Here is a 22,773-nt window from a genome sequence, read left to right as displayed (position 1 = left end):
TTACTGCCATTTGGAGAACCTTTAGTGTGTCATGTTGGCACAGTAATGTGGATGCATGCCAGGTTCCATGATACGGGCTGGGTACGTGCCAATTTAACATGGTCCCCTGAGCATACCTAGAAAACTAGAGCAACCTTTCCTAAAACATGTATATTTGCCAAAATTCTGGATGTCCCTTGAATGCTATTCTTCAGGAAGGAATAATGAAGACATTGCAGGAATAGCGTACGACATTATTCAGTGCTGTTATTTGGGTTTAGAAGAATTTTAATTGTGATTGGTGATTTGGTTATCGGTAAAATAGGGAATGTTCATGGAATCTGGCATTTCAATTTGTACATTTGGAACATTCTTGGAACAGGTTATAAGCATCAGGGAACATTACCAGTATGTTTGTAATGTTTCCTGCCTGGAAGGTTTATTATTGTTATTTTTTTATTTATTGGACAGTACTTGTTTCGACCAATAAATATGCTGTAATGTTATAAAACATTCTTGTGACCTGCCATCCAAATGGAAATCTACGTCAGACTTTCCCTGATCTTCCTGATGGACTGGTGCCCTGCACTGTAATAGTCTGCCTCCACAGATAGCACAGCTCACCCTGTCCTTCTCAGACAGGATACCTGCCCATTAGCTGTACCACAGGGATAATTCCCATTATGCTACAATTTCTTTGTTTTCTAATTACAGCTTGTCAATTGGAACTGTCCCTGGGCTGAGACTCCTTGAAACTCCTTCTGTTTTCTGTGATGAGATGTAGGCGGCCACACGACAAACACAAACATCCAATCAGATCAGTTGAGCATATGCTCACCAACACTTCACTCCATACCCTCCCTTCTCACCAATCTCACCACACCCTCACACTCTCAAAATGGCCAACATCCACTCTGTCTGAAAACCTAAGGAGCAATTCTGTATCGCTCAAATATTGAGAGTGCATAGAGCTTAGAATCACATGGTTCTAGCTAACATTTCCAGCCAAAATGAGCTAATACCACAGAAATGTTCTTTGTTGAATCTGTTTGATAGGCAAGATGAAATACCTGAAATTAGTCATTTAAAAACATATTGTAATTCTGAGCTCTAGTTATGTGCCGGTTGTTCCTCAGTTTTCAACAAGGTTTTCCTTTCCAATGTGTACTTTAACAATTCTAAATTATTTCTCTTCTGTACATAAAAATATAAAAAAATTTTGAATATTTTTGTATTTTCAAATGAATTTGTCCTTTGTAGATTGCATTTTACAAGACAATTTTCCCAGCACTGTCTCCTAGAATTGCACCTTAAGAAATTCTTCCATTCTGTCATGTGCAAACGGATTGGCCCAGATTCCCAATGAACACCAAAAAACAAAATGCAGAGCCTCTGACAGTACCACAGCAGAGAGGTACATCTTTTCAAGTGAGCACAGAAACAGCAGCTGCTCTGCTTCTGTTCTGCATGCTTTGGGGAGCAGCGGTGGGGGGGCCAGCCTCCCGCTGGGAGCTTTGCACACTAGACTGTGTGGAAATCCTGTCAAACAACAAATTCTCCTCCAGTCAGACTCTCATAACCACAGTAAACATGGTCAATGGTCAATGGTTACTGTGCACCAATAGGAACTGACCATGAGATGGACCATACAGACAGATCGGTATGGACAGTTGGGTCGATCTGGTGAGGGGGATGGGAATGAATGAGTGGGTCCAGGTGATTTTCTGTGGAGCAGCTCCAGAAGGGAGGATGGCCAATCTGGCGCTCTACCCCAGCTGGACTGCATCAGAGCTAAACGCCACACACACACACACACACACTCACGGGCCAGCGCAGCTGAGACCCCCGATAGGCTGTCAGCACAGGAATATGCGCTGGGCTCGTTCTCTGAACAGCATCTCTCTCCTTCTGTCATTTTTTTTCACCATGCATTACTCAGGCCGCTTTAGTGCAAGCCGATCTGGCGTGTGCTGCAAAAGTTCCCTGCTTGCATTCTCCCTCTACATACAACGCACAACTACGCGCAAACGGACATACATGCTCACACAATCATCTGCACAATCACTTGGGTATTCCCAAAAGGCCAGCACACAACTCTCACACACACAAAACGTGTGTGTGGCACAAGTAGAGGAGCAGGGTAGCCATTTGGTCATTAAGTTCCCTTGTTTATTTTGATCTCCAGACGACACTCTAAGAGCAGACAAAACAAGAGAGGCAGAGAGATGCCAGATGTGGATGACCCGTTTACAAACCAGGTCAGCTTTGGCTGAGTGACTCTGGATGACCACTGACTGATGCCTCCCTAATGATCTCCTGTGGAGAGAGATGAGGATCTTCTGCCGTGTCATGTCCTCATCACCTTTCTGCCGTTTCTTCTTCCTGTTCGCCATATAGAGCGGTATTGTGGGGGATGGTTAGACGGGTCTCGAGGAGACGGCAAGCTGAAAGTGATGAAAAACCCTAATGAGCAAGATCTCCCTGTCTCTGCTGTCAGAGCACTCTTTCAGAATGGCGCTGACAATTTCCTAATTTCCTCACATTGAACTTGTTTAGTCTTTTATAATTAAGACAGTAATAATTTCATTTCAGAGTTTGCGTTTGCTGTGTTCAACATGCTTGGTTTCGACTGGCTTAGCAACTGCCCCCAAAACAAAACCTGAACCAGTGACATGGCCCCCCCCTCCCCCTTCCCACAAACAAAGCCTGAACCCACAAACCGCCCAAGTCACTATCCATTTCCGTGAGAGGCCTTCTAGCTTTTATTTTGAGGGGAGATCAAAGAGTTCTGATTGTCCTCAAAGCCCCAGACAGGGGCTCCCACCCCTAACATCAGCAACCGTGAACTTTCCCTTCTAACCACTGGTGAGTCACTCTTGGAGCCACCAGGGGTGAACTTCTCAGTGTGGAATTACCCTTCAAATGAACCATCACTTGCCGGATAGAATAAGGAAGAGTAGATGAGATGGGTTTAGCGGTGGGTGGCGGCAGCCAGCTCGGACATGAATTCTTGTGGGGGTACTCGAAAAATACAGCAGGCCACCCTGGGGAGGGGGGATCTTGTTAGTCCTTCCTCTCCCTCACTCCCTTGCTCATCAGCACTGATCCTCCTCCACAACTCCATCAATGCTACCACAAGAGAGCTCCCAGCTGGAGATCCCAGCTTCCATCATACAGGGTGGGGAGGTTAGCCTGTAACAGGAGGGTCCTTAATGGGATTTGTGTCCAAATCAAAAGTGAGAGGCATGAGAAATTCCCAGAAGTAGGCCCATTTTTCCCCCGGCGGATAGGCTTCTGGATTTGTGTGGTGGTCTGCCAGGAGGCGTTAGAGTCAGTACCACATGCTCGTGATTTACTGATTTCTCTCTTGCCTTCGCATACAGTAAACAGCTCCCTTTACAGTAATAATCTATCCATGCAGACTGTCAAACAACAGCTAAGACAGCAAATATCATCAAATCTGATCAACAAAACTGTCAATCAAGGGTAACCAAATAGTACATGTAACTGCTACTATGCACAAATGAGTATGCATTGTCAAACCAGTATGATTTTACATGTCCATACCCATGACAAGGTCCTGTGAATTTATTTCCAAGAGAGGGTCTAATGATGTCCTTCTCCGATCCCTTAGCATAATTTCCCAGAGCTTTTCTTTCCTACGCCAAAGCCTACAGTTGTATCCCTTAGCATAATTTCTCACAGATTTTCTTTCCTACGCCAAAGCCTACAGTTGTATCCCTTAGCATAATTTCTCACAGATTTTCTTTCCTACGCCAAAGCCTACAGTTGTATCCCTTAGCATAATTTCCCAGAGCTTTTCTTTCCTATGCCAAAGCCCAGTTGTGCCATAAGGGGCAGCAGTGATTGGCGACATTCAGAACCAATCACGTCACTGTGCTTACATGACAGCTTGTGCGACAGCCACCTTCATTCCAGTTCAGGGCTTCCCAACCCTGTTCCTAGAGATCTACCATCCTGTATGTTTAACCAGATCTCTATGTGTTGAATTAGGTGTTTCTTTGGATTTGAGAGAAAGGCAACAGGACGGTAGATCTCCAGGAGCAGGGCTGGGTAGTCATGCTCTAGTTTGAAAGCCAAGCTCTTCACATATCTGGTTTGGATACAGATTTCAGAAAAATGTTTACTTGACAGAGGCTGTGCATTGTAGAAAATATTAATCAAAAACTGGATCTTTTGATCTTCTAGTGCTCATCCCAATGTCCAAACCTGGTCATGTGTTTACCAGAGGAGCCTTTTACCACTTACAAATGGCTCCCTGGATAGTCTTGAACATGTGAGTGAGGAACTAAAACATACATGCTTTAAAAAGACTATGCAAATCCAGCACTGTGCTGTCTCCAGACAAGCTGCTTTTTGTACAATGTTGCTGCTAGCCTTGGGCTCATAATGATGTCACCTCTGTCAGCTGACCCAAAGCAGGGTCAGGCAGGACCCTGCAGACACAACCCTGCCATGTCACACAAAATAACACAACACTTTGTGCAATCAGGCAATCCTGCACAGGGCATTTCAAAGGTCCTACAATATTACAGCCTTTTCAACTACACTTTATTGAAAAATGTGTACATGGCAGTCGTAACAGGACAAATGTCACTGTCAAGGGTGATATAACTGACGTGTACATTATTGCGTCAATAAATGTATATATTATTTGTTTTATATTTATTATTTTGTATTATTTTTCTTTTTTCAGTGGTAATGGTAGAAAAATGTACAAAAAGTGCTGTCATTTAGACAATGTGAAACTAAAGTATATAAACCCTAAATAAAATATTCCTAAATAAAAGCTGAGAATGTGCACTTTAACCACATGTGAATTATGTGATTACAAATCTAAAATTATGGAGCACAGAGCCAGATTAATAAAAGAATATGTCTTTGTCCCAAACATTATGGAGCTCACAGCATGTGCATCTGCTCACATGAAATAAGTTGAGGCAATGAAGAAATTAATAACTTTTGCAAAGTATCCGTTCATATGTGGAACTAGCATATCCTGACAATTGCAAAGTGTTGGCGGAGGTATGTTACATTACAGGCATTTAGCAGAAGCTCTTATCAAGAGTGACAAGTAGAAGGTATGCCTTCCAATGAGAGCCATCTTCTAGTTACTATTATTTTATTGCATTCTGTGTCTGTGTAGTGGTCCACACTCTATGACGGGCTGCTCAAGTTATTTTTGAGTTAACATTAAAACATTTATTATTTTATACCACATTTTTTCCTCTTCATTCTGAGTGTAAAAGAACAAAACAACCTTTGCAGGAATAATGCTGTTCTCAAAGCTGCGTAGTAACAGAATTCGAAACCCGAGAAAACTGCTCCACAGCCGAGCAGCACAGACGGTTTCCTGAGGTGGAATACGTCGGATGCCTTTGACTGACATATGAAGTAGAGCGTGCGGTGTTCTCTAGACTGTCATGTTGAAAAATATTTTGTTTGTTGCCTGTGTAATAAGCACATGACCCATATTTTATATGTGCTTGAACTGCTTCAGCCCAACTTGTTTTTGTGTTTGTTTGAGATGTATGCCTTCCACACGTCGTCCTGCATTCGAGTTGCCACAAAGCATCATCTTAATTAATGTGAATGCGCCCACAGTCATTCCTGTTTAATACAGATGCCGTTGCGTCATTTGTTTGCTGCCACACCGATGCTCTTGCTCTTGCTCTTGCAAATATATTCCAAAATTCATTTTGTTTTCCTCGTAAGCCCATCCTGAAGTCCTGTGCCTAGACCTTGCGAGCGAAGCAGAGAGAAACACGATAGCGTTGAGCGAATACGAGACGGCTTCTCCGTTAGTTTACGGGAGCTCGTGCCTAACCCTGCGCTGGCTTTCAGCCTTCATATCCATCAGGATCTTTCCTGAGCCCATCTTTGGGTTGGCCAGTTCGGCCTGTGTACGGATCTCATGGCGATGGTATTCTCCCCTGGGCTGTAGAGGGAAAGTAGGGCAGGGGCCACATCAGCATGTAACACAGACAGGAAGATGTGGGGACGGGGATGCCTTCTACCATTCACCGCATCTGCCTGTGTTCCATACGCTTAAAAAAAAAAAATATATATATATATATTTTTTTTTAATGTAAAAACTCACCGGCCACTATGAGTGTATATATATACATATATATATAAACACACACACACACACACACACAGAAAGTGAGCGAGATAGAGAGGAGGTGGCTTCCCCCTCATTGATGTAAAGTGCTTCAATATTGTGAAAAGCACTATATAACCATAATCTTAATCATAACTAATAATAATAAAATTGTTTGTATTATTAGAAATTGAGGAAAATAGGCAGACTCCATAAAACACACATTTTAACATTTACACGTTTTCAATTTTATACCAGCGAGCAAAACTGTGAGGAGATGTTGCTTGCAATAGCAGGGCTTTGTATGCCCATGCGGTCACAAATGTCACTTTTAATAACTGATCAGAGAAAGCTAACGATTTAAAACGTATGAACATGTAAAATGCGTGCACAGAACATCGAGGACTCTCGCGCATATGGGCTGCAAAGCTCTGACTCAAGGCCTGGCTGCTGGCAGAATTCTCCCATGAACAGCGCGGTGCAGTGCACACGCGCACGTGGCCAAGCACTTACAGACTGCATCTTCCTTCTTCTTTTTTTTGTAGCAATGTTGAGGATTCAAACGAGGATTGCGATTATTCCAGATGCATTTTCACTTGATGTCTACAAGCCAACATATGGCCAACTTGGGTTCCAGGCGGCGTGGGGAATAATACCCAGAAGTAAACCAGCGTTCACAGGAAACAGACAAGTGTTCTTCGTGTCTATGTGTCGATGTAGGTACAACCTGTCCTTTGTAGATCTGTTCTGGTGATAGAAGATTCATGGGTGAGCAGGTGAGCATCAGACAGAGAGATGGAGAGGGGGATGAGAGGAGAAGGAGGTCTCCATATATGGAATAAAGGACCCGGGGGAGAGTGGGCAGTGGGAACATAGCAGTTCTGACTGCAACCTCTTTAGGTGCTACACCTTGTCCCCCTGAGGCAGGTCTTCATGGTGACTAGGGACAGGAGGCAAAATTTCCCTGGGGAAATGCAAATACAGCTTGACAAGCGGTGCTGGAAATATGCTCCTCTGACTTGGGGAACCTTTGCATTTCACAAAGTCAACATAACATGTCACCGACTCAAAAAATCTGTTTATTTACAGAACCCAAAACCAGCAGGCCTTTGCACCACAGGAGCAGCTTACAGCTGTTGTCGCTCCTCTCTTGCTCTCATCCCTCTCTGTGCCTCTGACTGTGCAAGAACAGACAGCAAAGTTGTATTCAGTCAAACTGAGACAGAAAAATGATATGAGAAAAAGCTGACTTGTAAGGTCTTCAAAGAGCACTAGGTTCTCCCCGGATATATTTGGAATTAACTCGAGATAGAGTCAGCAGACAGGTTTTATCCTTTCTGTTGGAGCCATTTTTACATATATTATACATTGCTATTTATTTGTGTTTGTATTCAATGTCATTCACTTCTTTAACACAGGTAGATCATACAAATAGGTGAGCTCACAGGAACAGGAAGGTGCGTTGATTGATGGGGGAATGAGACAGGACCAAGCTAGGTCATGTGTCACGGAGTACTGCCCATTTGCTGCAAACGCTGGTGAATGTAGGCCTAGCCTACTGCCTGGACTGAAATCAACTCGCACTGGTGATGAGTTTGATTAGCCATTGCACTGATGGACATCCAAAGATATATATCACTTGGATAATGTTGTTTTAGAACAGGTCAGAACATATCTGCCCTTCAGTGGCTTATTTGGTAGAGAGAAAGTAATTACACCCTCAGAATACCTTATGAAAGTCGACAACAACGGTCGCATTCTGTCAACCGCCACTGGTTTCCATACTAGCCCGCTCGCCTGCATGCGACAACCGTTGTAGTTTCAATATAGCCACTTGTTAGCAACTTACTTTTTAAAAGTAGGCTACATTACGGCTTTTGAAATATTCATGGGTGTGATTTATCTCGTATAACCAAATGTGAAACTCTCTTAGCCTTACGTTAACCACAAACCTTAGTTTCTACAGAAAACGAAATCCCTATGGCAAAACCCATTGGAAATATGGCGTGTGAACCAGAGACTGTGAACCCATGGCGGAAGATACTTCGGAGTTGGCAGTACGGTCTATGGTTGGCCTACAAAAAGACGTCATCATATTTTGGAGCGTACATCACGTTTACGTCGAGACAGTTGCGCACACACTGTGGTGGCAGAAAACCATTAAACTAGTAAGAGATTTGGCCTTGGCCAAGTCACTGAAACACCGACAGAATGTCTTGTGCTGTTGGCTGTCAAAGGAGAAATAGCAAAAAATATTATTGAATATTGAATACCTTCGTAGAGTACCCCTTTTGAAGCTAATGCGCAGACAAGTGGCTGCAAGCCATTTAAAAAACAGATTTAGTCTAGAGGGCTTTTCACACTGCACTTAACTCTGGGCTAGGCGAACCTCTTTAATCCTGGGTTAACTATGCAGGTTTACAGCATAAAAAAACATATCTAACGGAACCGTTTCTAGCCTGCTTTCTACCTCAGTATAATGCAGCAAACAATTTGTCTTGGTGCCGAAAATAATTAGACAAGGTGTCATGATCCATAACATTGTTTTATAGGAGTTAGCAAGCTAATGATGCAAAAAATCTTTCTTTTATTACCACCGGTACATTAGACAAACTGTCAAAAGTCTGTTCTTTCTGCCGCCAGTTTGGCTCCGGCAATAATAAAAATGTGTAATCGATATTTACTATTAACACCAAAATGGTCTATACGGTTGTTTGCGCTTTGCTCGTCTCCTCCAATACTGGGACACTGGAGGGAAGCAGCACACAAAGATCGGTTTGCGGGGCACGGAGGAGACGAGGTGGCAGTGGAAGAAAGGAGAATACATTTTTAGAGTACTGGGACGCACCCCCTGTCTCCTGGAATCTATGACTGTGAGAAAGATATTGCGGCCGAGGGCACTGTGATCCATTGGGCCAAGAGTCAGTCCTGAGACGCGCATCTCGCAGTCTGCACGAATGGCCGTCTCTGCAGACTAATTGAAGTGGAGACATCAGCTGGAAAAAAAAACAACAATTATTTTTAGGCTGTGCAATGAAGTGAGAGACCTGCAAACAGACGGAGGGGATTGTAGGCGTGCGCGCAGCTGAGACTGCTGTATATTAGAATAGCCACTTCGATACAATACAATTCAGCCACAATTAACATCATGACTTTTAGTTGTGAAGCAAATTGTTTGGAATCTACAAGACGCCGTCGTGGTGGTCGAGATAAAACGGCCAGGTGAGCTCATGTCTCTATGCACTTACTGTACGTCGCTTTGGATAAAAGCGTCTACCAAATAAATGTAATGTAAACTAACATCTGTATGAATCAAATTCAAAGCTGTTTTAATATCTAGCTCTTTAATAATTTCAATAATTTCGCCCAAAAGCCCGACCAACTTGTCATTTCACGCACAAAGTAAATATTATTTACACGATTAAACCGTTTAGTAGTCTGATGAAGGAATGTCAAATTGCTTTAAATTTGTCCGAATATGTCATTGCAGACCTTCTCACCATTTTGTAACCATAAATCTATACAACATGGTGGCAAAAGTAACTGCGCTGAAATAGTTTGCCTCGCAGACAGGTCTCTCATGCCAGCTCCAAAAACAAATATTAACAATCAGGTACTTATAATTTATTTTTATTATTTAATATAACCATTTTGAACAGGGGTCCCTGGACCACAAAAGGTTGAAAAACCTCTGCTTTAATGGGTAGAGATATGATCTGCTATCATTTGGACTGGCATGAACCAGTCAATACTGTCTTAAAGCAGCATGACTGATTCACATCAGAGTTATTGGTAACACAATGACCAGCGTTTTCCTCAACATTCCCCAGTAACTACACAAGACAAATCAAGGAAAGATATTCAGCTAAGAAATGCATACCAATGCTCACTCAGTGTTACATTCTGTAAAAGCAACTGATGTTCACTGTGGTGTTCAAAGCAGTGTGCAAAATATTGAATGCTCATCTGGATGAGTTCATTATTTGCCATGCAACACAGCTGCAGCTCATTGTTCCACATGGGATGCGTGAAGAGGGCGCTTTGCATCACGGCCCATGTGATGCTGCTGGCTGGGGTTTTGCCACTTAGCACAGAAATCCTGCCACTCAATGCATTCATTGTCTCAACTGCAACACTACACCAGTTTGTGCATATGTCAGTCTATCTTAAGCTTGTTTCAGTCGACCCTCACTGGAGGCACATGCATTCATTAAATCCAGGGCTTGCACAAAGATAGTTGTATGTACAACAACTGGATGGAATATACGGAATATATTAAAACTGAATAAAATATATTCTGGTGAGCTTAACATTACAAAAAAAAGTCAATTGTTGACATCACAATCACCAGACTATGAAATCAAAGGGCGCATTCCCCTGAGTGTGGCAGTAAGGATTATTAGATTCCACTGTGAAAGGCAGAGCTGCCCTTGAGAGATCCCCAGGAGTCACCTTCCCAGGGGAGGTGACATCATCCCAGAGACCACCAGTCAGAATCCCTGGAGGGCGGAGGTCACATGAGCGAACACACAGAGGGCAACTAAGCAGCCGGTTAGAACAGCAAGTTGAATTGCAAAGGGCATTTACAACACGCCGAAACAGGACAGCCACTTCAGCCTCCGGGTGACATCATCAGTACGCAGCACACTGCCACCAGCTGGCCAAACATACAAACTACAAAGAAAAGTAGTATCATGAGGAAGCTGCAGAATAAGGGGTTACTTCAAGCTCTGGATAAAGGTAAAATTTATTCTGTCTTGTCTAAAGCAAAGAGGAAAATTAAACCCAGATGCCTGGGATTCAAAATGCTTCCATGTAAAATTTGTGAGATCCAAAACTGCGCTGACATGCTATCAATAGAACATGCATGAACACTGGCAAAGCATGTTGATAACACACATTGTTACACTGAGTACCTTTGACAGAAGCAAGCCCCTAGCCATGCATTGTCCATGTTACATAACTGTACTATTGTCCTGGCTCAGGCCGAGACGTTAAGATTCATATGAATAACATGCAGTGCATGACCGGGCCTGGTTGGAAACATGTCAAGCAATGGAGGAAATGAAAGGAGAGCAAGCTTCAAGATGGTGGAAGAGACCAAGTCACGCAAATATTCTTTTACAAACAAAATGAAAAACAATCAATGGCATCAGTGGACCAGGTTTTTCACCATACTTGTGCAGGCAAACAAGTGTCAGGTAAGAGTACTGAGAGAGGAACAGCACTGACGGAGGACAGGAGAAGACTAATCATTCTTAATGACATGGATACACAAACTTTTGCATTGACATCGACCGTTTCGGTGCAACAATTTATTCAGATTCAACTGTACAGGGATAGCTATGAAACTGTCAAGCCGATCCAGAACTTTTTTTTTTTCATAAATCCAGCAGGGCTGAGAGAAAGGCAAGGAAGATTACCTGTTGATTTGGTCTGACGAGTTACATCACAAACTGAAGCCCCTGCAGATAGTGTGACAGATCTCGCTGACAGACTGACTAATCGAGGGCTGGCTCTCTCAGAACCTGACATGAGTACGAATGTGCACGGGGCACATTTGAGCGTCTGTGCACGCACATGCACGGTTGTTACTGCCAGTGTGAGTGTGTCTGTGTGTGTGTGTGCGCGCGCGTGTGCGTGCGTGTCCCTTCATTATGATGAGGACGCTCCTGAATTTTCTCCTGAATCAAACGGAGTAAGCCAGTGGTAACCAACTCTGATCCTGGAGATCTACCATCCTGTAGGTTTTCATTTCAACCCTAATTTGACAGAGCTGATTTTACTAATTAGCAGCTCAATGAGATCTCTAGCTGTTGAATGAGGTGTGCTTTGTTAGGGTTGGGGTGAAAACTTGCAGGACAGTAGATCTCCAGGAACAGGGTTGGTTACCACTGGAGTAAGCAGATGATTGGTCTCCTCCTCAGCTGATCCTGGGTCAGCCGCTTACACACGGCACCTTCACCTCACCAGGGGGGGTCACCAATTCCTCCTCATAATCTGTTCTCTGAGTGAGGACACAAAGGAACTCACTGATTCAGGACCAGCCCTCTGCCCTCTCATCAATGAGATAAAAGGGCACCTCACTGACCCTGGACCAGCTCACTAAATCAAAAAAAGGACATTCCACAGAACCCGGATTGGTAGATCTCGTCCTGTGACCCGCACCCGCTGTTGATCGAAGACTCGCGTGATCAGCTCAACCCTTCCGGGTCGCGCCGGGTGGGGGCAGAGCGCCGTCAATCAAACACCACACACAAAAGCACACACTTCCACACTTCTTTGTACTTTCTTTTTTTTTTTTTTTTTTCCTCTCCAAACTGGTCAGATGGAATGATTTATTCATAATCATGGAAGCATAATAAAATGAACATTAATAGCACTGACAGTAAAATCAAGGCCTCTCACACAGCATGCACAGCCCCCCCTCTCGGCTTCAGCGAGCTCGCAGGTTCCAGTTCTCTTTGCTTTGCCGCCTCAGCAATCCTTTGGAAATTTTTTTTATTTTTTTTGTCCTTTAAATATTTTTTTTTTTTTGTCCCAATACAAAACAAGCCACATACTGAGAAATGTACCCTTTTTTTTGGGAACCGCCGCCACCTCGACCTGACCCCCCCGTGCCGGACGCGCGTACCCCTGCGCCGATTGGCCGATGGAGAAATCGGCCGTGTGCCGCGCGTTTCTCCCGTCCCGCCTCTCCGGCGCCGTCTCTCTCTTGCGCGTCCGCACGTTTTCCGACGCGCGGGGGGGGGGGGGGGGGATGGAGCCTCGCTCTTCGGCGCGAGGGGCGGAAAGCGAACGAACGAATTAACGATAAAAAAGTCGATTTAAAAAAAGGATTAAAGTAAAAAAAAAAAAAAAAGGTGTAGTCCGTGGGAGGGAGGGAGTGAGGAGGGAGGGAGGGAGGGAGGGGCCGGAGGCTCCGTGTTGGGGAGGCACTTTGGCTCAGAGCGAAGGCCCTCCGGGGAGAGCATGCTGCACGACACAGGGACCCGGGCTGACCTGGAATGCACCGTCTGGGGGGGGGGTGGGGAGGGGGGGGGGGGGGTCTGTTCAAGTGACAAGAAATGGACGAAAAGGCCAGCCTCGCCCCCATCCTTGCCACGCCCGGAGAGAGGGAAACGGAGACATGGACACACAGAGAGACAGAGAGAGAGAGACAGAGAGATGGAGAGAGAAACAGGGAAAGATGGACAGAGAGAGAGATGGACAGAGAAAGTGATGGAAAGAGGGCATCAGGTGAAGATGGACAGAGAGCGAGTGAGAGATGGACAGAGATAGAGAGAGATGGTCAGAGAGAGAGAGAGAGAAACGGACAGAGAGAGAGATTGTCAAAGTGGGAGAGGGGAGGACGGGGGGGGGGGGGGGGGGGGGGAGGGCAGGCTTCTCTCCGTGTCTGAGACAGGTCCCCGCAGAGCTGGCTGCAGGGCTCAGGGGTGTGGTCCTCACAGGTAGAGCTCCTTGGTTCTGATATTCTGCAGCTGCTCCCTCAGCTTGTGGAAGGAGGGCCGCACCAGCGGGTCCAGGGTCCAGCACTGCTTCATGACGTCGTACACCACCTGCGGGCAGCCGTCCGGCGCCTCCATCCTATAGCCCTTCTCCACCCGGGGGACCACGTCCTTCAGGGGCTGAGGGAGGAGGGAGGCGAGGGATCAACCAATGAGGAGGCAGAACTCATCACATTTTCTTAACATGTAACAATAAGGATAACAGGAAGTGGGGACTTCCACGCCAAAAAAAAAGAAAATGGGCAGAAAATGATTTTAACCGAACGAGTGCCGAAATACAATTTACAATATGAGATTTGAAAGATAAAACAAGCACAAATATGTGGCTGTGCCATTTCCAGGATCAAAAAAATTAATTTTGAAAAAGCAAAACAAGTGTTGATATGGGACTATAATTTCTGTGCCGAATATCACAAATTATCTTAAACATGACCGCCCTCTGCTGGAGAAATGGCGGAACTTATTGCAATGGAAGACTCACTTAAGTGCAAACTTAAATACAGACACACCATGTCACATTAATAAGCCGGGTGAACAACTCTGAAAATATCATTTTCATTCACATGAACGGCGAGCGGAGTGCGAACTGGCAGAAAGAGAGCTGAACTTAGGAAACGAGCAGCACGGCGTACGTACTATTCTGGGGTACGGGACGCGCCCGAAGGAGTAGATCTCCCACAGCAGGATGCCGTAGCTCCACACGTCTGATTTGGTGGAGAACTTCTGCTCCGCAGAAGAGAAAGACAGTTCGATAACACCTCCGTTCAAGCAATTCATGTACCCTAACGCACGTAGCTGACAACAATCTACATGCACACAGCCTATGAGCCGACCGTAGGTTGAAGTGCATTACATCATAACACACACACCCAACCGCAATAGACACACAAACACGCACAGCTCATCGGTTGGTCCGTTGAAGGTCGTAAAGTGTCCCATCCAACAGAAAATGACAGATATGAAAGCACAGCACGCACGCAGACAGAGACACAGACATGGACACAGACACACAGTCCATGGAAGACAGCGAAGTGCTATCATAAAGAACAACCTGTGTGTGAGTGGAGAATGTTTAAGTTCCAGTTCCAGTTGGGTAAGTACCATTCATTTGCCCCCCCCCCCCTCTCCTCCCCTCCCTTACCTTCTCCCGCAGGGCCTCGGGGGAGGTCCACTTGACGGGCAGCTTGGCCATGTCCTGCGTGGAGGACGCCTCCTTCGTCAGGCCGAAGTCGCTGACCTTGGCGATGTTGTCCTCCGACACCAGAACGTTCCGCGCCGCCAGGTCTCTGTGCACAAAGTTATTGGCCTCCAGGTACTCCATGGCCTCACATACATCACTGTAAAAGAGAGAGAGAGAGAGAGAGAGAGAGAGAGAGAGAGAGAAAGAGAGGGAGGGAAGAGAAGAGAGAAAGAAACAGAAAGAGAGAATGCTAATGTGAGACAATGCCCAAAATCTTACTAAGGCATGACCCATTCGGTTTTTACTCTAATTTTCTATTATAACCTAATTTAAACAGTACTTTGTAAAAGGAGCAAATGCAATACTAACAGATTCAGACGCGTTTAAAGCTGAATCGCACGCTTCCTTGAACGGCGGTCAGGAAAAGCGCTGGCAGGTGTCCCACGGGCAAAACTCACACTGAAAATTTGAGCAGGCAGTCTACGTTCAGAACGGTTCGCCCTCGCGAGCGCAGGTAGTCCACCAGACTGCCCTGCAAAGGCAGAGAGGGGCGGTTTCAGGGCATGGAAGAGGATCTGCTCATCGGCATTAATGGCACAGGCAGGTGCTAACATTTCACTTTGGCTTGTGATTGGGTTAGAGCACAGCAGGGCTGAGTGTCCTATTAGAGCACAGCTGCTCCAGAGCAGGGCTGAGTGTCCTATTAGAGCACAGCTGCTCCAGAGCAGGGCTGAGTGTCCTATTAGAGCACAGCTGCTCCAGAGCAGGGCTGAGTGTCCTATTAGAGCACAGCTGCTCCAGAGCAGGGATGAGTGTCCAATTAGAGCACAGCTGCTCCAGAGCAGGGCAGAGTGGGTCTGATGGTAGTGAGCTCACCTTGGCCATGTACTCAGTGACTATGTACAGGCTGCCCCTCTCCTCCACGATCACACCCAGCAGCTGCACCAGGTTGTTGTGTCTCAGTTGCCTGCAAGACAAGAGGGGCGTCGTCGGCACAATTAAACACACACATGAAAAACATGAAACTGTACAAGCAACGCATACACACACACATCCATGCACGCATTTCACCAAAAACTGCTTCCTAACACCCGATGATCAGCGGGAGCTAGCGGCGCGGCGCGGCGCGCAGGCAGACGGACAGAGGGACGGACGGGCGGCGGCACTCACGTCATCACGGAGGCCTCGGCGATGAAGGCCTGCGCCGTGGCGTCGTGTTTGATGCACTTGACCGCCACCTTGGTCCCGCGGTAGTCTCCCACCATCACGTCTGCGGGGAGACGCGGAGGCAGGTTAGCGTTCCCAGCGCTACACCTCGCGCTAGCCTTCCTGCGCGTGAGCTAATAATGCAACGGCACACAGCCGGCCAAGAGACCGCCGAGCGGCCAATTAACCAATTCCTACGGTCCTGTGTATAAAAAATGCTTTCAGCTTTAACGTACTGGCATTTGCATCCATATCTGATGAACCCTCATGTAAATACCGCCAAATGAAAGCTGAAAGCCTGCACTTTAACCTTATGCTCAGTGTTTCCATTTTGAATCCAATGTGCTGGATTCAGAGCCAAAGCAAACAAAATTAGGGGGCTGTCCACTTATGGGTCGCACTGTAAGTAGATACATCTACATCTGTATACCCCTGCACAAGGACGTGGGAGAAACCAGGATTGCCTGAACATCGAAATATCATTCTTGTAGCTCCCATGGTAAAAACAAATTCATTTAGGGAACAGAGTCATTAATTTAGGGATAAGCAAGTGAAAAGGTTTTAATCTGGATCAATTACACGGTTCACTGCAACACTGACTGAAGCGGCTTCTACGAAGGTTTTGCTTCTACGATCACGGCACTGTAGTACACTGGTGGGCTGGTGGCAGCTCCTCATTGGCTGTAGTCCCATTATCCACCTTAATGGGTTTATTGCTGGACCACGTCCTGCCGTTGGTGAAATAAACACACTTACCTCCAAATTCCCCTTTCCCAATGGCCTGGAGGAGCTTGAGTTCCTTTCGGTTAAGGGCCCAGCCACCTGCGTGACAGAACGCGATGTTCAGCTCGCTGGTGCCACTGGCAGCACTTCTCACACTGCCGTGAACGTTACGGGCACTACATCATCATTTGCAGAGGTGGAAAATCCAGGTCCAGAAAGTAAAAGCTTCACCCCAGGATTTTGTTCCAATAACCTGGATTTCCCACTTAGCATAATTCCTCAGCCAGCAGGTAGAACTAATTAGTGAAATCAGCTGGCTGAGTTCATGGGTAGAAGAAACACACGGCAGAAATTTTACCGACCCCTGGACTTTCTACCCCTGATCATTTGTAACTGTATTGTTTGTATTTTATCATTTGTAAGCGTTTTCTAGCATGCTAAGCTTCACCAGTAATTGGGCGCAAAAAACAGGTTTTAGATTAAGGGTTGCCTTAAGCGTCGCCAACACCGGCCCTGGAAAGCCAAGGCTTAAAGTTTTTTTTATCCATTTAGATAAATTTAGGTCCAAATTTTCAGTCAGAACCAGTTTAGGCACAGAAATTCAGTAAAGGGAGTTAATCTATTTTAAGCAGTTGATTACACAGTAAATTAAATTCTGAATAACAAGGACAACCAGCAAATCTGGCACTCGAGGGCTGGGGACCCCGGCTTTAGACTAAAAATGACGAGATATAAATTCACAACCCAGGATAGCACTTTGCAGCATAATCACAGAACTGAAGAATAAATGAATGCTCCGTTAGGAATTCCTACTGAGACGACAGAACAGATGCTCCCTCACGTACGACAGGGCAGATATTGACTAATGGCAGACAACAACAAAAAAAACACGACATTGTTTTAGAGAAGGCTAAGCGAGCGAGGGACCAGATAAAATGACGCAACGCAAACAGGAGCCGGGGGTCAAATTTAGCAAGCTGTGTGAAAAAAAACAATAATCTCATTAGTCAGCTGAAACTTTGCGCGCGCCGCAGCCTGGCGTGATGATAACACTGCCGTCGGCCAGATAACGGTCTTTAAATAGTAATGAAAGGCCGTCCGTTATCTCCCCTCTCGCCGCTAACACCGCGCCCTCCTCTCGCGTACGTCAGTGCTCCTCTTCCTCAGCTTGGGCTTGCACCGGGTGCTCTCGCTCCAGGTTGTCAACTCACCCGTTGACGCCATTTTGGCTCAACCATTGTTTGGTTCACTTATGGGTCTACCAGAACTACCAATGCAATAGCTAACACCGTGTCCTCAAGCCCACTTGCTACTTATAGTGCGACATGCTAAACCACCCTCTCGCATCTACGAGGGCACTTAGCCCTATGTGGCAGTTTTATGCATTAGCAACTACGCGCTTACTCCTCGAGAACTCGTCCTGGGCAGCGACCGTTCCTTCCATCAATTTTGGCTTGATGAGTTTGGTACAGAGGCCGTCGGCGTCTTTGGTGTAATGCTGTGAACAGACAGACAGACAGACAGACAGACACAGAACCAGGTCAGGAGAGAAGAGTTCTGATCGACGCAATTTAGCAGACAAGCAGAGGCTGAACTGGAAGAGCACTGTTTTATTATGAAAAAGAAAGGCAGGTAGACACCTTAGTCATCTTGGCGTCATCGCCATGGAAAAAGCAACCAAAAACTCTTCAGAAAAATTCAGTGAAGAATAGGGGGGAAAATACAAACCTCAGGAAATGTCTAAAACTTTAACTGAACGTCACAGTGGCGGAGAATGACAACAACCGGTGAACAAAGAAAAACGTTTATGTTCGAACAACCGTCGTCAAGGCCATGCACAGAAAAACAAGCACTTACATCAGTAAGTCACATGCCACAAGATGCCATAATTACACAGAATGCAAGAAAGACACGTCGTTTTGATTAGATAATTACTGCAAACAGACAAGGGTCACTGAAGATGCCTGTTTGGGGTTCTGAACAAACACACGGAGACAGACAGAGGTCATTCGAAGAGGCTTGTTTTGTGTAATGCTGTCAACAGGTGTTAGGCCTGTTTGTTGTTTAATTACCATTTCAAATCTTTGTCTGTGACATATGAGGCCAGCTATGTTTTTGTGCAGGGGATGGAAATTCTTTTTCCAATATGGTAACTATTCCTGAGAAACAATCAGAATGTGCGTGAATTTCAACGTTAGCAGCGATACTGAGGACACAACGCAGCATGAGCAAGTGCGGTTGAATAATTTTGTACGTTTTCCCACACCCCTTACAGATGCAGGGACTGTAGAGGGGGACAGCTTGGAGTAATCTGAACAGACAAGCCAAGATGTCTGTCGGCCAGCTCACTGGCTCATTATGGAGGAAGGAGAAGGACTGCAGTGCTCAGCGCTACTGCGCGACCCCACTGCCAGAGGAATGGCGTGGGTGTGAGAGAGAGCGTCTCCTCAGTGACCTTTCACGTCAATAAGAAACAAAACGAGCCACTTCATTTACATAAATATCGACAGCGACGCTAGACATCCATAATTACTGGCTGTGCATTGCGAGGTGTGTGCAGTGCATGAGGTGTATTACATCATCATATCCACATACTGCATTTGAAAGGAAAGAAACAGCCTGTGCAATACACAGTGCGAGCCATCAGAGGGCAGCATAACACCCAGAAGCTCTGGTTCCCCAGTCATTCTACAAAGAAAGCGAGTAACTCCCGAGCTCGTGGGGACATGAGCATGATTTTCACTCGGGCTTAAGCCAGGCATCCCCTTGGATCAGCCTTCGCTTTCAAATAGAGTAGTAAGAATTTTAAACATTACGCTCATTCATGCTCATTCAGAAGAAGAGATCTAATGAATCTCAACCTGATGAATCAAAGACAGTTTCTTTGTGCATAAAACTCTCTGGGGAGAAGATTCAAAGAATGAACAAACACACACGCACACACACACACACACAGTTAAGGGTTACACTCTGCAACTGTAAAATGACTTGCAATTCATTGAGGCTGTGAACACATCAAAGCCATGTTAACCATGTAACACCCCAGCCCCGATACAGGAAGCCCAGGGTCACGTATCAGAGGGCCGACTGCTCAGAGCCTCTGACAGAGAAGCAGAAGAGGAAGGAGGGATGGATATAGCGAGAGAAGGTAAAGGAGGCACGGAGGATGGGGAGAAACCGAACACACAGACCGGCGGCAGGCCGTTCAGACGTTAAGCCAAAAGGGTTTGCATCGATCCGTTCACACTCCGCTGGCAATGCCGTATGACTGACAGGAGACAGACGCACAGAAGAGCTGTGCACCTGAATCCCTCCCACTGAGGCTCACATATTGATCAGAGGATATGATCCCACTCATCAATAAGCATTAGCGCGTGCTCGTCTCTGAACTGGCCTGCACAGGTGGGGTACTGACTGAGAGAGAGCGTGAGAGAAAGAGAGAGTGTGAGAGAATGAGAGAGAGATGAAAAGCAAGTGAGAAAGAGTGAGTGAGAGAGAGAAAAAGCAAGTGTGAGAGAAAAAGCGAGTGAGAGAGAGAGAGAAAGAGTGAGTGAGAGAGAGAAAGAGCAAGTGTGAGAGAGAGAGAGAGAGAGAGAGAGAGACAAGACCAGACAACAGCACTTGGGAGTTAAACTGAATCAGTTCTCTCACTTTAACCAGCAGGACTTCAGGGAGAAAGAAGAGGGAGCTATTAGCCAAACGGGCTATTCCACAGCACGCAGACATGCACGTATATGCAGAGGCGAGGGAGGGAAGCCCTGTCCCTCTGCAGACGCGCAGGGCCTGCGCCGCGGGGCCTAGCGCACGCAGAGCCTGTCGCAACAGGCCGCGCTGGAAGAAGGGACTCCCGTTTAAAGAAGAGAAACAGATAAGAATGCCAGGAATTCAGCAAGGCTCCATTACAGGGAGAGGGGAAAGAGAGAAGTGGAGGCACGAGGGATGGGGGGGGAGAGAGAGAGAGAGAGAAAGAGAGAGAGAGAGCGCGCACTGTCAGTGTGTGGCTTCCTGCTTGACTCAGTGGCAGGAACAAGCGTAATTAAAATTCGATTTCAGACTATTTAAAGACGTTACCATGATACTGAAGCGCACACGCACACACACAAACACACACACAACCACAACCCACTCAACACCACAGCCTTTCCTCTTTTAGTCTTGACAGCAGGAATGAGCTGGAACTGATTACGTTCCTCACACCGATAGCGCCGACCCCTCCGGCTGCAGCGCCACCGAAGGACGTGCAGCACTTAGTGCGCATCAATTACTCCTCAGGGAACAGCTGGAGTCAAAATGTTACATTTTTACATGTGTGTATTTTCACTAACATAACTAATCAGTATTATCAGTAGTTCACAAGTACTCGTATTGCAGTTCAGATGGGGGGGGGGCCTAGGCTCTCTCTCCAAAGCAGTAAATCTAACCTTATTTAGGAGACCACTGAATGTAACAAACGATGATTTGCTAAGCTGAAGGTAAACACCGAGTGACGTGATACGAACGCTCGAAATGCTCAGAGGGACTGCCCCCTCTGTGGGACTGTGAACATAAAGCTTCTTAATGTGAACCGATTCCCCTTCTGCAGAATAAAGAGTACCGATTGTGAACAGTTCCTATCATGTACTTTTTTCCCCCCAAATCTAACAGAACCCTTTGCGTTTCCTTCATTCTTTCTGCAAAGAGCACGCTGCGTTCACGCCCTGTTCACGCTCACACACCACAGACAGAGCTGCTCCACCCGCTTCAGTGACAGCAGAAAAGCACTTATGCGTGTGTGTGTGTGTGTGTGTGTGTATAAGACAGCGCCTGTGTGCCAGTCTGTACGCATGCTGAATCGCTCACTAGTTTGTTTCATATTAGGGCTGCCCAACAAATCGGTTGGTTAAATTGTCCATTGCTCGAGCTGAGCAGTAAATGAATTGGAAAATGTCAAACCCATTCATTAAATACAAACTTTATTACGCAACAGAATCCAACGCTAGCTGGAGGACTGCTTCCAACCCCCTGTCCTTGGCGACGCCAACCGGCCAGCCGTCTGACGCAAACCAGACCGCGGCCGAGTTGGTAAGTGCTTTTCTTTCAGTGAGCGTTGACTTGAAAACTACGGCCATTCTCTTAGCGTTAGGTGGGTGCCAGACAAGCTGAGTCAGGCGGGCCGTTGGAAGTTTGCCCATCCCTATTTTCCCCGCTGGTTGCTAACAGCAGTCTATGAAAGGATGCTTTGCTTGCAGGTGATACTGTAACATTAGTCACGCTACTGCGACATAAAAAGCAGACGGTGCACTTTGTTTCTAACAGAAACGTTTCTCTCAGTATCTAGCCTAACCAGAAATGTCCGTGTAAATGTGAGAAGACTGAACTGGGATTCTGGAAAGATTTTTCTCTAATTGTCCCCGGATAATAGCGACTTAATTACACATTTAAAACTGTTAAAATTTCACATCAGAAAGACCAATACGTTTTTAAGTGAAATCTGAAATAAGCTTGTGATCAAAGCATTAGATGCTAAATTGGACTGATTAATATGTTAATCAATACAGCCCTATTTCGTGTTCATGTGTGCATATGTGTGTGTGTGTGTGTGTGTGTGTGTGAGACTACGAGACATTGTGAGGACCTGTAGAAGGGAGTGTACCAGTGCCAGTATACGGTGGTTTACAGGTGTGTTTGAATGCAGGCTGGTGGGGACTGCATGCTGCCACTCTCCAAGCATCCTCTCACCTCCACGAGCTGCATGAGGTTCTCAAAGAACTCCTCCTCGTCGATGGTGAGCTTGCCGTCGTGGTAGATGATGCGGTAGTGCTCCACCTTGCCCTCGCAGCTGACGCAGAGGGTGTAGTCCCCGGGGTAGTTGGTGCTCTCGCGCACCAGGAACAGCCCCACCTCCGGGGGGATCAGCAGCCGCTCCGCCTGCTCCCGAGTGATCTTCCCATGGAACCAGCTGAGCGGGGAGAGCAGGGGGACCCGGTGAGAAACACACGCAAGCAAACCTTACACACACACACACACACACACTACACATACAGGGCAAACCTTACACACACACAAGCACACAC

General features: G+C 46.2%; 1 protein-coding gene across 8 annotated transcripts in view; it reads right to left on the bottom strand.

Annotated features, from left to right (window-relative positions):
• Positions 1-13,462: 13,462 nt before the first annotated feature.
• The window catches only part of LOC118228322 (tyrosine-protein kinase CSK-like), a 48,870-nt gene continuing 39,559 nt past the window's right edge, over positions 13,463-22,773 (bottom strand). For all 8 annotated transcript variants that reach the window (XM_035419766.1, XM_035419769.1, XM_035419768.1 and 5 more), the window contains 9 exons: positions 22,439-22,658; positions 18,125-18,218; positions 16,754-16,819; positions 15,962-16,061; positions 15,668-15,758; positions 15,250-15,323; positions 14,753-14,948; positions 14,248-14,334; positions 13,463-13,731 (listed from right to left, as the gene is read on the bottom strand). In XM_035419766.1, the coding sequence (XP_035275657.1) occupies positions 13,549-13,731; positions 14,248-14,334; positions 14,753-14,948; positions 15,250-15,323; positions 15,668-15,758; positions 15,962-16,061; positions 16,754-16,819; positions 18,125-18,218; positions 22,439-22,658 (1,111 nt within the window). In that variant the 3' untranslated portion in view covers positions 13,463-13,548. The remainder of the gene's footprint in view (positions 13,732-14,247; positions 14,335-14,752; positions 14,949-15,249; positions 15,324-15,667; positions 15,759-15,961; positions 16,062-16,753; positions 16,820-18,124; positions 18,219-22,438; positions 22,659-22,773) is intronic.

This window comes from Anguilla anguilla, chromosome 5 (genome assembly GCF_013347855.1).
Source record: "Anguilla anguilla isolate fAngAng1 chromosome 5, fAngAng1.pri, whole genome shotgun sequence".
NCBI classification, from domain to species: domain Eukaryota; kingdom Metazoa; phylum Chordata; class Actinopteri; order Anguilliformes; family Anguillidae; genus Anguilla; species Anguilla anguilla.
This window is presented reverse-complemented; position numbering and strand designations above follow the sequence as displayed.